This window comes from Plecotus auritus, assembly GCF_963455305.1.
Source record: "Plecotus auritus genome assembly, chromosome: 1".
Taxonomy (NCBI): domain Eukaryota; kingdom Metazoa; phylum Chordata; class Mammalia; order Chiroptera; family Vespertilionidae; genus Plecotus; species Plecotus auritus.
Window position 1 is genome coordinate 64,318,406 of NC_137770.1, and position 13,110 is coordinate 64,331,515.

At 41.8% G+C, this 13,110-nt stretch overlaps 1 protein-coding gene across 1 annotated transcript in view; it reads left to right on the top strand.

Annotated features, from left to right (window-relative positions):
- LOC308234726 (putative phospholipid-transporting ATPase IM) overlaps window positions 1-13,110 on the top strand; it is a gene marked incomplete at its 5' end in the record, with an annotated part of 86,960 nt that overhangs the window by 52,236 nt on the left and 21,614 nt on the right. Inside the window, one exon of the mRNA XM_080643005.1 lies at window positions 1,260-1,537. Within this exon, the coding sequence (XP_080499131.1) occupies window positions 1,260-1,537 (278 nt within the window). The remainder of the gene's footprint in view (window positions 1-1,259; window positions 1,538-13,110) is intronic.

Genomic DNA, 13,110 nt, shown 5'->3' on the forward strand with positions numbered 1-13,110 from the left:
AAATATAGTGGCAGATTCAGAAACATGGAGGAGATGTTACCTTCTGAACAGATTAAGAAAGGGAACAGCAGCATAATGGATGGATTGGAGAATATAATGGATTATAGGATTATCTAAACCAAGGGATTACCAGAACATATTTCAGTATTTCCTGCGAAGAGGAGCATTTAGCAGGACAATGTCAAGTTAGGTCTGGACACAGGTAAAAAGAGAAAAGGAGAAAGAAGAGGAGATACATTTGTAGCCACATCAAGAAAAGGGTAAAAACACTAATGGGATGAATAACCAGACCAACAATGCTGAGAGGAACTGAAATGGAACGTTCCTTGTCATGCTGTCCCTCTCATTCTGTGGCCAAACCATAAAAATACTCCTTCTGAAATGATTCCTAGAGTCCCCTCTTATGTCTGTCCTTTTCCTTTGGCTGTGAAAGCTCATTCTTATGTAAACCAAGAAAATGATGGATGAGTTGAAGGAAAAAAGATGATGATCATTTCTTCCTATATTTAGTCAGATTGTGACTTTTTGCTTAGCAGTTTTTTAATGACACAAAAATTGGGGTGCAAGCAATCAGCTGAATCAGAGAACAAGGTGGCTTGCAAACCTTGTTCTAAACCTTGCATCTTTTCTCCTCAACTTTAGAGGGAAATGAAAGAAATATTGGAAACCCACCCAAATGATGTTGGCCTCTTCAAAAGGTGACCAACCCCGACCTCCAAAGAAATTAAAACCCTGAAAATCTCATGATACCTTGACCTACCACAAGAGTTGAAAATTTCTGATTCTCATTTTTAAAATTTTGTCCTTGTCTAGTTCCTAATGACTATTGGATTCTGAGAATCTCCAAAAAAGAAAAGGCCTGTTTTGAGGAGGAATGGGACTGTACATTGTTATACTGACCATGTTTGGGTGGTGCATGCTAGAAAATCTTAAAGTATGTTCCTATTCATTTAAAATGGATATATGAGATGGAGACAATAATAAAATTTGCCTTAATATTTCTTGCTTACTTATTAGTCTCTTGGTAAAAATAAAAACTGACCAGTGCCCAGGTTAATCCATTAGTTAGAAAAGTTCTTAGTTTTTAGGTGAAAAACTCTGTTTTGCGATTAAGGTGAGTATTTTGTTAATGTTGATGTTGCTTTTACTGAGAAGGCTTTCACTTCAAAGAGGAGAAGGCTTTCACTTCACAGAGTGGCTCCTGCCTGGGGCCTGTTATTTGGATGCATGGTCTCACTCTGGGTCTCCTTCCTCTCCAGATCCGCCAGCAGCAGAAGGCTCAAAGGAAGGCACGGCCTCTGCATAGCAGAAGGCCTCAGACTCGTAGATCAAGCTCAAGAAGATCTGGATATGCTTTTGCTCACCAAGAGGGCTACGGAGAGCTTATCACATCTGGAAAAAATATGCGAGCTAAAAATCCACCTCCAACATTAGGGTTGGAAAAGACACTGAGTAATAGCACTAGCTGGATTGAAAATTTATGTAAGAAAACCACAGACACAGTGAGCAGCTTTAACCAGGATAAAACAGTGAAACTGTGAGTCAAGATGAATTTGAACCACATAGTTATCTTTTCACTTCAGCTGGGGCTGAAATTCAGTTGGCTCCGGAGTTTGGGATTGGGGCTAGGAGTGGGGCAGATTGCCTCACTTAATTTAAATCTGTGGCAGACAGCTGCCTGGTGCCCGTCAAATAGCGGTGTGCTCTACTGGAAACCAAGCCAGATGGTCACCATCTAATTTGTGATTTGGCAGACAAAACCCTCACAATATAAGCACGGGGTTTTACCAACTTAGATACCAGTTGACCTGAACTTTAGAATTTTATATATTGAGAAAACTTATAAATCTGCATATACAGTACATTGAATGGATCTTCAGGTGGATAAAAGGGTATATACCCCAACTGAAAAAGCATGCTTGTTTACAGATAAACACATATATTTAAGATCAGCCTTTCCCAAGATATACTTTTAACATTTAAAATTGTACTAAGATGCTTTCAGATTAAGATATCTTCCTAGTCTTGATATTTACCTGTGGGTTCAGCCAGGACAAAAATCACCTTCATGCCTAAGAACAGAAAAACACATCGGTGTTCCTCATTTGTATGCTAGGCTAGAGATGGTACAGATTGAGCATTTTAGCAGTGGGATAAATTGGTAATTTGGTCAAATTTATTCAAAAAACTCTCATGGACCTGTTCATGAAATGCCAAAGAGAGGCTCTCTAGTAAGTGTTCTAAATACTTTTCAATGACTTTTATAACAACCTTGGTAGGAACTTGCCCTGTGTTATCCTGAACCATCAATGGAACCAGCAAAGCACTGAAATTTCAAACTTTAATGATAGTATTCCATAAAGAATATGGGCAGATACTTTCAACATTTCTTATTTTAAAAAGTTCCATTTGAAATCAAATTAATCAACATTCTTTTCAATTACTATTAAATACCCAGGCTTAGGTCATTCAGAGTGAGTTGCTTTTGGTTTTTAGCTATAATGCTTATCATTGCAAAATAAACATATGTAGATGAGGCTGATTTTTTGGAGACTCTCTAGTCCAAATGTGAATCACCAATGTAGTTTCCATAAAAGAATTCAAGCAGATTTGTGTTCCAAGTCCAGCTCTATTGCTTCTTACCTCTATAACTCTCGGCAGATGAAGTGCCTCTCTGAGACTCAGTTTCTTCCTCTGCAAAATGAAGATATACTACCTACCTCATGTGGTTGTTTGAGGGTTGTCAAAGCACAAATTCTCGAATCATTAAAAACGTAATTCTCAGAGGAATAGATGATGAGGTTAGGTCCATTTAACTCACCATCAGAATAATAGAGCAATTTGAAAAGGATTGAAGAACTAGAATTTAGCTAATCACTGTGAAAGGCCTTGATGAAATGAGATTGCAAAGTAAGATATAAAACTGGTTAGTGTCCTACAGGGAAATAAAACTATGACCATGGAGGTGAATTTCTCTGCCAGAAAGCAAAAACAAATCATCCTCATGCCTTATCAATTTTTTACAAGTCAACCTCCAACTTTACAGGGTTCCTAATCTGGTCCCTATTAAATTATTAGTCAAAGTTATATTTCCCAAACTAGTCAAATGGCCCTTTGTGGGCTTGATGAATAATGGGCTAGCATAATATTAGTAGGTCACACAATCCTGTTTTTTGTTTTTTTGGATTTTTTGTTTTTTGGCCTTAATTTCCAAGACTGGGATAAGTTTCTTTGAATGGTATCAAATAAGATATGTGTCAAAGAACCTAATCATAGTAAATGCTCATATATGTTCCCTTTGCCCCTACATGCCTATGTAGACTTACCAAGATATTAGTTTTCAATGTCTAATGTGTTTGCTCACTTTTTATAACATTTTTGAAAGATTTGAAAATTTTCAGTAAATATTTTGGCAATATTGGTGTTTGATGTTTTGCCACTTCTTTATTGGGAACTCAAAGAGTTTTTGTCACATTGGTCAGCTAATTTTTTCCCCTCTCTCTCCTCTACATGCCTGGGGAAAATATACATCATTCTTAGGATTGGAGTCAAGAATAAAACAAACCAATTGGACCTATGTATAAGGGATGGGAAAGATTAGAAATGTTCCAAGTTTGCAAATTCAGTTCAAATTAAATAAGGCTGTTTATAAACAGATAATGTGGATGATTGTGAGAGAAACACATTATCAGCTTACTTTGGCCCCATGAGATTCAAATCAGCTCACATACGCATTGCAAGATCATTTGATTACAAGTGCCAGGGATTATTTTGAACCTGAACAAAAAGAGTCTGAAGAGTGACTGGTGATGGCAGTACACTGGGGAATAATAAAATTTTAATTTTACATAACCATTATCAGATTATTTGGAAAGAAAATATATTATCTAGATTCAGGACTGATGTTGGTAGTCTTGAGTTTTTAAAACCTTAGTTCAAGTTTTGAGCTTTTATAGGCAACTACAGGCCTGGTGCACGAAATTCGTGCACTTGGGGAGGTGTGCCTCAGCCCAGATTGTGAGAGGGCACAGGCCAGGCTAAGAGACCCCACTGGTGTACGATTGGGGCCAGGAATGGACACGGGAGGTTGGCCAGCTGGGGAGGGACCATGGGAGGACTCCAGGGTATGTCCGGCCCATCTTGCTCAGTCCCAATAGGCTGGACCCCAGTAGCAAGCTAACCTACTGGTTAGAGCATCTGCCCCCTGGTGGTCAGTACACGACATAGCGAGCGGTTGAGCGGCCTTAGCATATCATTAGCATATTATGCCTTGATTGGTTGAACGGACGACCAGACACTTAGCCAACTAGGCTTTTATTATATAGGATTGCTCATTGTATTCCTTTGAGTTAGATCTGCAATCTTCATCTCTCTCATCTGCCTCCAGGTATACATACCTATGAAGAAAAGAAAGAGAGAGGGATGAAGAAAGCAAGAGAGATAAAGCAAGAGGGGAAGAAAGCAATGGAGAGAAAAGAGGAGAAAGGGAGATAAGAGTTTCCAGTTATATATCTCTGAAAAATAAATTTAAGTCCTCAAAGATTGTATTTGAGAAGTGAATACAAACCCTCATTCACAGTTAATGTGAGATCAAGAACATTTTATTAGAAAGGGGGCCAGGTGCTCTCTGGCTTCTCATTGCACAATGCTGCTGAGTTGTGTTGGGTGGGTCATGCCATTGACTTCTCCAGGCCTCAGCGTCCCAGCCCATCAATGGGAAAATAGGCAGTATGGTCTCAAAGACCCTTTCTCATTTGCCCATTCTGTGAGCTTTTCTTGCTAGTGTTGCACACTGTAATTGTTATTGATTCGAGAGGCAGAGAGATAGGGAAAAAAGGAGAGAGAGAGAGAGAGAAAGAGAGAGAGAGAAAGAGAGAGAGAGAGAACTGGATTCTCCCTTGAAGGCAGGGCTTGACTCTTGTACTGGTTTGTATTTCTCTAGAACAGCCCCTGGTGCCCTGATGTTGCTCAGCTCTCCACACACAGAGATGCTAAACCCTATGGTAGTGCTTTTGACTGGGTCAGTTGAATACACTCAATTTCTTGCAGTTTCTTGCTACTAAGATTTTCTATCCACACTCTCTCCTTTCCTCTCTGCTGCTTTACATACCAAAAGCATGTAAAAAATAAAGGTAAGATACTTCTGCCTGGTAAGAAGAGGGCCATTTTAAAGTCCTTTCTACCTCATCCCTGGACTTAGAGGAGTTTTTTTTTTTAATTTAATTTGTTGACATTGGTTAATAACATTACTTGAGTGTCATGTACAATTCTATGATACATCATCCATATATTGCACTGTGTTCTCACCACCCAAAGTCTAGTTTCTTTTCATCACCATACATTTGGCCACTTTACCCTCTTCATCCTCCCCCTTCTCCTCTTCTCTTCTGTTACCTGTGCCTATGAGTTGGTTTTTGTTTTATATCCTACATGTAAGTGAAAGCATATGTTCTTGTGCTTTTCCATCTGACTTATTTTGCTTAGCTGCTACTCTCAAGATCCCTCCATATTGTTGCAAAATCCTTTATTATGGCTGAGTCGAATTCTTTTGTGTATATGTACCACATCTTTATCTAATCATCCATCGAAGGATACTTTGGTTGTCTCCATCTCTTGGCCACTGTGAATAATACTGCATTGAACATAGGGGTACATACATCTTTATGAATAAATGTTTTCAGATTTTCACATGGTAACTCTATTCTTAATTTTTTGAGGATCCTCCATATTGTTTTCCACAGTGGCTGTACCAATTTACATTCCTTCCAGCAGTGTATGAGGGTTCTTTTCTCTCCATATCCTCATCAACATTTGTTATTTCTTGTTTTATTAATAGTAGCCATACTAACAGGTGTGAGATGATAGCTCATTGTAGTTTTGGTTTGAATTTCCCTGATGGCTAGTGAAATTGAGTATCTTTTTATACATCTGTTGGCCATTTGTATGTCTTCTTGGGAAAAGTATCTTTTCAGATCATCTACCCATTTTTAAATTAGATTGTTTTCTTGTTGTTGAATTGTATGAGTTCTTTATATATTTTGGATATTAGCCCCTTATCTGTGGTATACTTTGCAAATATCTTCCATTTGGTTGGCTGCCTTTTTGTTTGATTGATCCTTTCTTTTTCTGGGCAGAAGCTTTTTAGTTTGATGCAGTCCTATTCATTTATTTTTTGCTTTTACTTCCCTTGCTTTTAGGATCAAGTTTACAAAAGCCTCTCTGAGACCAAAGTCCATAAGTTTGGTACCTTTTTCCCCCTATGTATTTAATTGTTTCAAGTCTTATATTTAAGTCTTTAATTCATTTTTGAGGTAACTGTGTATGGTGTACAGTAGCAGTCTAGCTTCATTCTTTTGTACGTGGCTTTCTAATTTTCCCAGCACCATTTATTGAAGAGGCTTCTAGAGGAGTTTCTTTAAGCCTCAGCTTCCTCAGGATTCAGGTTGAAACAACAAAGCTTGAGTGATTTCCTTCATAGTTGTACATAATTTTCCAGTTTCTTTATGTATTTGCACAAACTGTGTTCTTTGAGCCTTACCACAATCCTGTGTAGTGGTCAGAACGTTCATGTTAAACCCATTTTTAGGAAGAGGAAATGAGCTGCAGAAAGGTGAAGTACTGTACCCTATATTTCCAGAAAGTGAAAAAGTCACTCAGATCTGACACCTAATCCAGAGCTTCTTACCTACAACTCCTCATTCCACACCCAGCTCTCTCTCCTCACAGACACGAGATTCCTGAACAGTCCATCCCTCCTTCTAAAGCAGTCATTCGATTTCTCAAGTGTACGGATTCAGGGAAGGAGTAGAAACAAATGTCGGTGTTTTGAAATGTATGTTTCAGGTGTTCTCTTTCCCTCTCCATGCAAATAAGCACGATTTCCTCCCTAGTTTAATAGTGGAAGAAGGCCTTATGATGCCTTCTGGATTGGGGTGGATTTCTGCGGGTTAGGAGTCAGATAATGACGCGGGGCCACAATTTTCCAATTTTTACATTGACATCTGGTATTAAATGTCTGCAGTTTGCTCTACTGCGTCACATTTCATTCCTTGGTGACAAATCATGAACTTTTGCAATTCTCCAGCTGAAGCATTTTGCTGAACTGCCTGGAAACCAGAACATGACCCATGTGTTTCAAAATGCTCATTGCAAAATATTTGGAGGCCCTGGCTGGGCAAATCTGTAGGTGTGGAGCTATAACTTAACCCAGAGAGGGCCTATCTGTCCCAGAGTTTCCAAACTCCTTGGCAGATCTACCCCTATAACCCGTGCAGAATGCAAATCAGCTTGGAGCAGTGTGGTAAACATCCTGTGCTCAAGAAATAATGAGTTGGCCAAAAAACTCTGGCTATCTCAATTTGGATTCCTGTAAAGTTTGTAGGGGCAAATTTAAATTTTTAATAAACTGCAGCCCTGGGCTCATACAGAAAAATAACATTGAATCAGGATACACGAAGATATGATGCTTAACGTAATTTGAAGGTAATGATCAAAGAGAAAGGTGGTTGGTTCATCCTTGTCATAAATGTTTCTATTCTCCCTGGCTTCTTCTAGGTAAGTGTGAGCAGTGAGTAGGATATTACTTTTTTTGTTGTTGTTGTTAATCCTCACCTGAGGATAATTTTCCATTGATTTTTAAAGAGAGTGGAAGGGGGAGAGAGAGAAACATCGAAGTGAGAGAAACACATAGATTGGTTGCCTCCCACATGCACCCCGAACAGCAGGGGACTGAATCTGCAGCTGAAGTAGGTGCCCTTGACTGGGAATTGAATCTGAGACCCTTTGGTCTGCAGGCCGAAGCTCTATCCACTGAACCAAACAAGCTAGGGCTAGGATATTCCTTTGATGGAAGATGATTTTACTGCTGGTCCCCTCTCTGATTATCTTCCCTCAGTGTGAAGTAACATGTAAGTATAGCTGATGCACTGAGATTAGAGATGAATTCCACTATCTACAGAACATCCTCAGAAAAGGTTTTGAATAAAATTCCTATTACTTTCTTGAGATGATGTCCCTTTGATAAATGAAAAAGTATTGGGAATCATGATTAGGTGACTGGGGGAGATACTAAAGTTATTATCAATCAGTTTGGCCAATAAGAATGGACATGAGTCATTCATGACCGGTGCTGCCCCACTGCTAATGGTGCCTGGCACCCAGCCTTATTCTGACCACATTCTAAGTCACATATGAAAACAATCCATTTTTCTTCATAAGGTACCTACTTGGTCTGGCTAGATAAAAACAAAATTCTAAGCCAAGTAATTCATAGAATCTATAAGGCAGGTCAAAATATTTCCTTGGTATTGGTTTGCTATACCAGCTAATAGTTTGTTTTCTAAAGCTATAAAATGATGTTCTGAACACCAGGAATAGCTTTTAACTGTACGACATTGATGACAAAATATCCTTAGGTATTGTGAATGATTTTTTTGTATCTGTATGAATTAATGACGTTGTTGATCAAGTAGTTTTATAGATAAAATATTTATAAATAACTAGAGGCCCTGCGCACGAATATCGTGCATGGGGGCGGGGGGGGGGGTGTCCCTCAGCCCAGCCTGCACCCTCTCCAATATGGGATCCCTTGGGACTGCTAGCTCCTAACCACTCGCCTGCCTGCCTGCCTGACCAACCCCTAACTCACCTGCTGGCCTGATTGATGCCTAACTGCTCCCATGCCAGCCTGATCGCCCCCAGTTGCTTTCTCCTGCCAGCCTGATCGCCCCCAACTGCCTTCCCCTGCAGGCCTGGTCACCCCCTACCACCCTCCCCTGCAGGTCTGGTCACCCCCAACTTCCCTGCCCTGCAGGCCTGGTCATCCCCAACTGCCCTCTCCTGCCAGCCTGGTTGCCCCCAACTACCCTCCCCTGCCAGCCTGGTCACCCCTAACTGCCCTCCCCTGCTGACCTGATCTCGCCCCCAACTGCCCTCTCCTGCTGGCCTGAGGGCCTCCAACTGCCCTCCCCTGCCAGCCCGATCATCCTCTACTGCCCTCCCCTGCTGGCCTGATCTTGCTTCCAACTGCCCTCCCCTGTCGGCCTGGTCGCCCCCAACTGCCCTCTCCTGCCAGCCTGATGGCCCCAACTCTCCTCCCCTGCCAGCCTGATGGCCCCCAACTGCCTTCCCCTTCTGGCCTGGTCACCCCCAACTGCCCTCCACTGCCGGCCTGATTCTGTTTCTTCCTCAAATTTCTCCGTGTAAGAGAACTTAAATTCAGTAGACACTTCATCATCTCAGATGAAATGTGCTAATACATGTAGCACTGCTGGGCTAAGCACTGAATGTGGGAGGTGAGGGTATGAGGCTTATAAGAAACAGAAACAGTTTCTCTTTCCTGCCCTTGGGAAGATTGTAATCTAGGATCTTTCCACTGAGCATTACACATACCACATAGTTCATTGAATTTAAGATGGCATGAATTCAAAGATGCGTCATTAATTTATAGGCTACTTGAAAACAAAAAAATACTGTAAATTTTAGAATTATAAAGATGTAATTGCATGTAAGATTTATTCCCAATTTCAGAGATTTAAAAATATGACTATGGTCATTACTGGGTTGTAGAAGGTTGAGACATGGCTGGTGGAAAAATACAGTGTATGGTTGGTGACTACTTTTTAAAGATGTTTGAAAGGCATAATAGTTTCAGTAGTTGTTAGGGGATAATAAATTATTTTTATTTTGCAGCCGAGGGAAAGGGAGAGCCTGGAGAGGCAGGGGAGAGGAGGTGCTCTCGAAGGGGAGGGGGCGTGTTTCAGGGCCTCTTCACAGCTAATTAATGCTGCAAAGAACAATGAGGGCACTGCTGCAATGATCCTGGGCAGATGCACCGCACCCCCCAGCAGCTCACAGAGAGGACAGATAACCTCCAAGCAATTCCCGGGACCTCTAGGCTTTGCCAGGTGCTGTGAGAACATCACTTCCTGCTTAGATACCCGCTGTCTGGCCCATGGGGCCTTGGGATTTAACTGGTATCCTTCTGGCTAGTTAATCTGATTAATTTACTTGTATTTTATGTTCTGCTGCAGCATCCTTCCAGAAAGAATGAGAAGGTTATTTATTGCTGGATTCATTTATTAATTTTGTAGAGGAAAGCGCTGGTGTGGTGATTGAGTGTCTGGGTTCTGGGGTCAGTAGTCTGGGTTTAGCTCCATCCCCTCAAGAAAATTCCCTAACAAAAAGCTAAATTAATACAAATAAATAATCACAAGCTGCCCAGGTTACCAGAAACGCAACCACAGGTTTGTATTCCAGGGGGCTGCATCGCCCTTGCCCCAGAGGAAATTTAACAGGCCTTAGTGTTGAAAATTTAGGCTCAAGAAGGCTAGATAGAGTGGGACTGTTGGAGAGAAGGTTGGACTCTGGGGGTGTTAAGGAGAAGCCCCAGTGACCAAATGCTGGAAAGATGGATTTCTCACACCTGGGAGATAGAGGTTGGTGCATTTTATTGAGAGGCAGAGATTCTAATCTCACTTGCCTCTCAGAACCCCAAGAGGCAGAAGGAGGTGTTACACCTCGATGCCTGGGGTATGCCTAGGGTATGATCCGCAAGCATGGTAGCTTAGTCTATGACTAGTGGAGAGCTGGGAGGGCAGCCATGCCCAGATATGGAGAGCCAGACATCAACAGTGGAGACATGGAGGCCATGGAAATAATGATACCTATTAGGGACTAAGGACTAGGTCCTTCCCTGGTTCCTGGAACCAGGTAAGACCTGAGATTCTTATAGAAGTCAAGGGGATGGGGTGGGGAGACTGAAGGTTCAGAGCCAGACTAATTGGATATAGAAAGATAAAATGTAAGACATTTCTTATATTTCAGTTCTGTGGAGTAAACTCATACCCATTAAAAAGTCTTCCACTTGCTATTCTGTATAATTGTCATCATTATCAGCTCATTTTGAGAAGGAGTTCTCATGAATCATGTGTGTCTAGTCCACATTACCTGTAGGGCTTGTGCTCTCGCCTTCACCCCAAACTTTTTTATCTATACAGTAGTGGTGTTCCTTAATCCATCTACCCACTAGGCTGAAGTCAAGGATATCAGACCCACAAAGTCTAATCTCCATTGGACACTCATTCTCTTTTCTAAAAATATTTTTTTATTGATTTATGAGAGGAAGGGAGAGAGAGAAGAGACATCAATGATGAGAGTGAATCATTGTTCCCACTGGGATTCAAGCCCACAACCTGGGCATGTGCCCTGACCAGGAATTGAACTGTGACCTCACTGAGCCATGGTGGCTCAGTTGGACACTCATTCTTATAAACTGTCAGTTCCACTTTATCTGGGCTTTCTGTCTGATCCTCTGAAAAGTGGCCTGGGCACTTTCTCTAAAATAGCATCATAGAGCAGCCAGAGGCATCCAGTTGACTTATTGCTGGATGGGAGGGCTCATCGGAAAGAGGGGAAGAGGATGAATAGAGTGCTTTCTCCATTATCCTGGGTGCTCTGGATGGCTCCAAAGGAGGAACTATGTTCTCTGGGGATCAGTGATGATTGAGACAGGGTGATAAGGTGGGTGGTCTGTCTTGGGCATCCTCTGTCACTCAATCTTACTCTTCTCAACATCTACCAATCCCTTCCCCATTCAAAGGTTGCTCTTTTACCTTTGTCTCACTATCCTCTCAGTTATCTTCTAACTCCTGTAAAAGTGTTCCAGTTGACACTTCTGCATTCTGACATGGGACTTTCTATTTCATGCAGGGATCCTCTTCAGAATAAGCCTACAGGTGGCATTCAACTTTTGCTCAAACGTCCCCAGTGATGCAGCACTCATGAGCTCAAGGCAGCCGACCCCCTCATAGGACAGCCCCATTGGTGAGAAAACACCTCCTTCTGAGATCTGTTTCCTCACAGACACCACCCATTACCTGTTCTGCCCTTGGAGAAGAGGCTGAATCAGTCTCTTCCTCATGATAGCTCCTCAAGTATTAGAAAACAGGTATTCTCCCTCATGTCCTTCTCTCTTCCGAGTTCCATCGCAGCTTCTATTTACCGCCTATAGTCTTTATAGCAGTCTGTGGTCTGACATGGGAGTTGGAATTGTCCATGATCTCTAAAATATTTTAATTTTCCTTGGGAACCTTGCCCTGATCTTGGAGGAAGTACCTTGAAAGTGGAAAATATACAAAAATAGAAACTGAGAAAAAAGGTGATGACAAGCTGATGTCCAAATAGTCACAAAAGTTTCCTTAACGTCACTGCTTACTGTGGGGTAGTCCCATATGTCCTTGGTACAAAAAAAAAAAATTTGAAGAACAAAAACCAATAACAAAGCAAAAAAATATTCTCATGGTAAAAGGAGGGAGTTGAGGATCATGGGGAATTAGGAAGGAGGTATAATTGGGCAGAAAGCCATGAGACAGACTGAGTTGTAGGAAAAAAGTGAAAAACCATCTACACAATGGGTAGTCTGGCTTCCTGAGAAGCAGAGAGAAGGTGAAGCATGCTGTCATTTAGAAAGCTCCTCACCTGTGGAACTGTTTAGCGAAGATACTTACCTTCTTCTCAACCATTTCCTCCCAGGGATCATTGGACATTCCTTGCAGGGTTGTGAGGATTACATGAGAGAATGATTATGAAACAGAAGCTAACATTTTTTTCAGCCGTTATTAAGTGCTGGGTATTGTGCTAAGTCACACAGCCATTATCTCATTCAATCCTCACAATAACCCAGTGAATTTGGTACCATTATTTCCCCCCTTTTCAAGTGAGAGAAGAACCTTAGAAGTATCTTGCCCAGAATCATCTATAATAATAAAAGGGTAATATGCTAATTAGACTGGACATCTTTTGGACGTCATTCTGGATGTCCTTCCTGACGAAGCCAGGGCCAGAGGGAAGCCAGCCCGGGTCCCGGGTGCCTGCAGGTGGCCCGAGGGAAGCCAGCCCAGGTCCCAGGTACATATGGGAGGCCAGAGGAGGGAAGCAGCCTGGGTCCTGGGTGCCGGAGGGAAGCCAGTGCCAGCAGCCAGGGGAAGGAAGGCCTACTCTTGCACAAATTTTCATGCATTGGGCCTCTTGTCCTATCTAATAAAAGAGTAATATGCAAGTTAACCATCACTCTGCTACACCCACACGCCACGCTCACCAGCCAATCAGGAA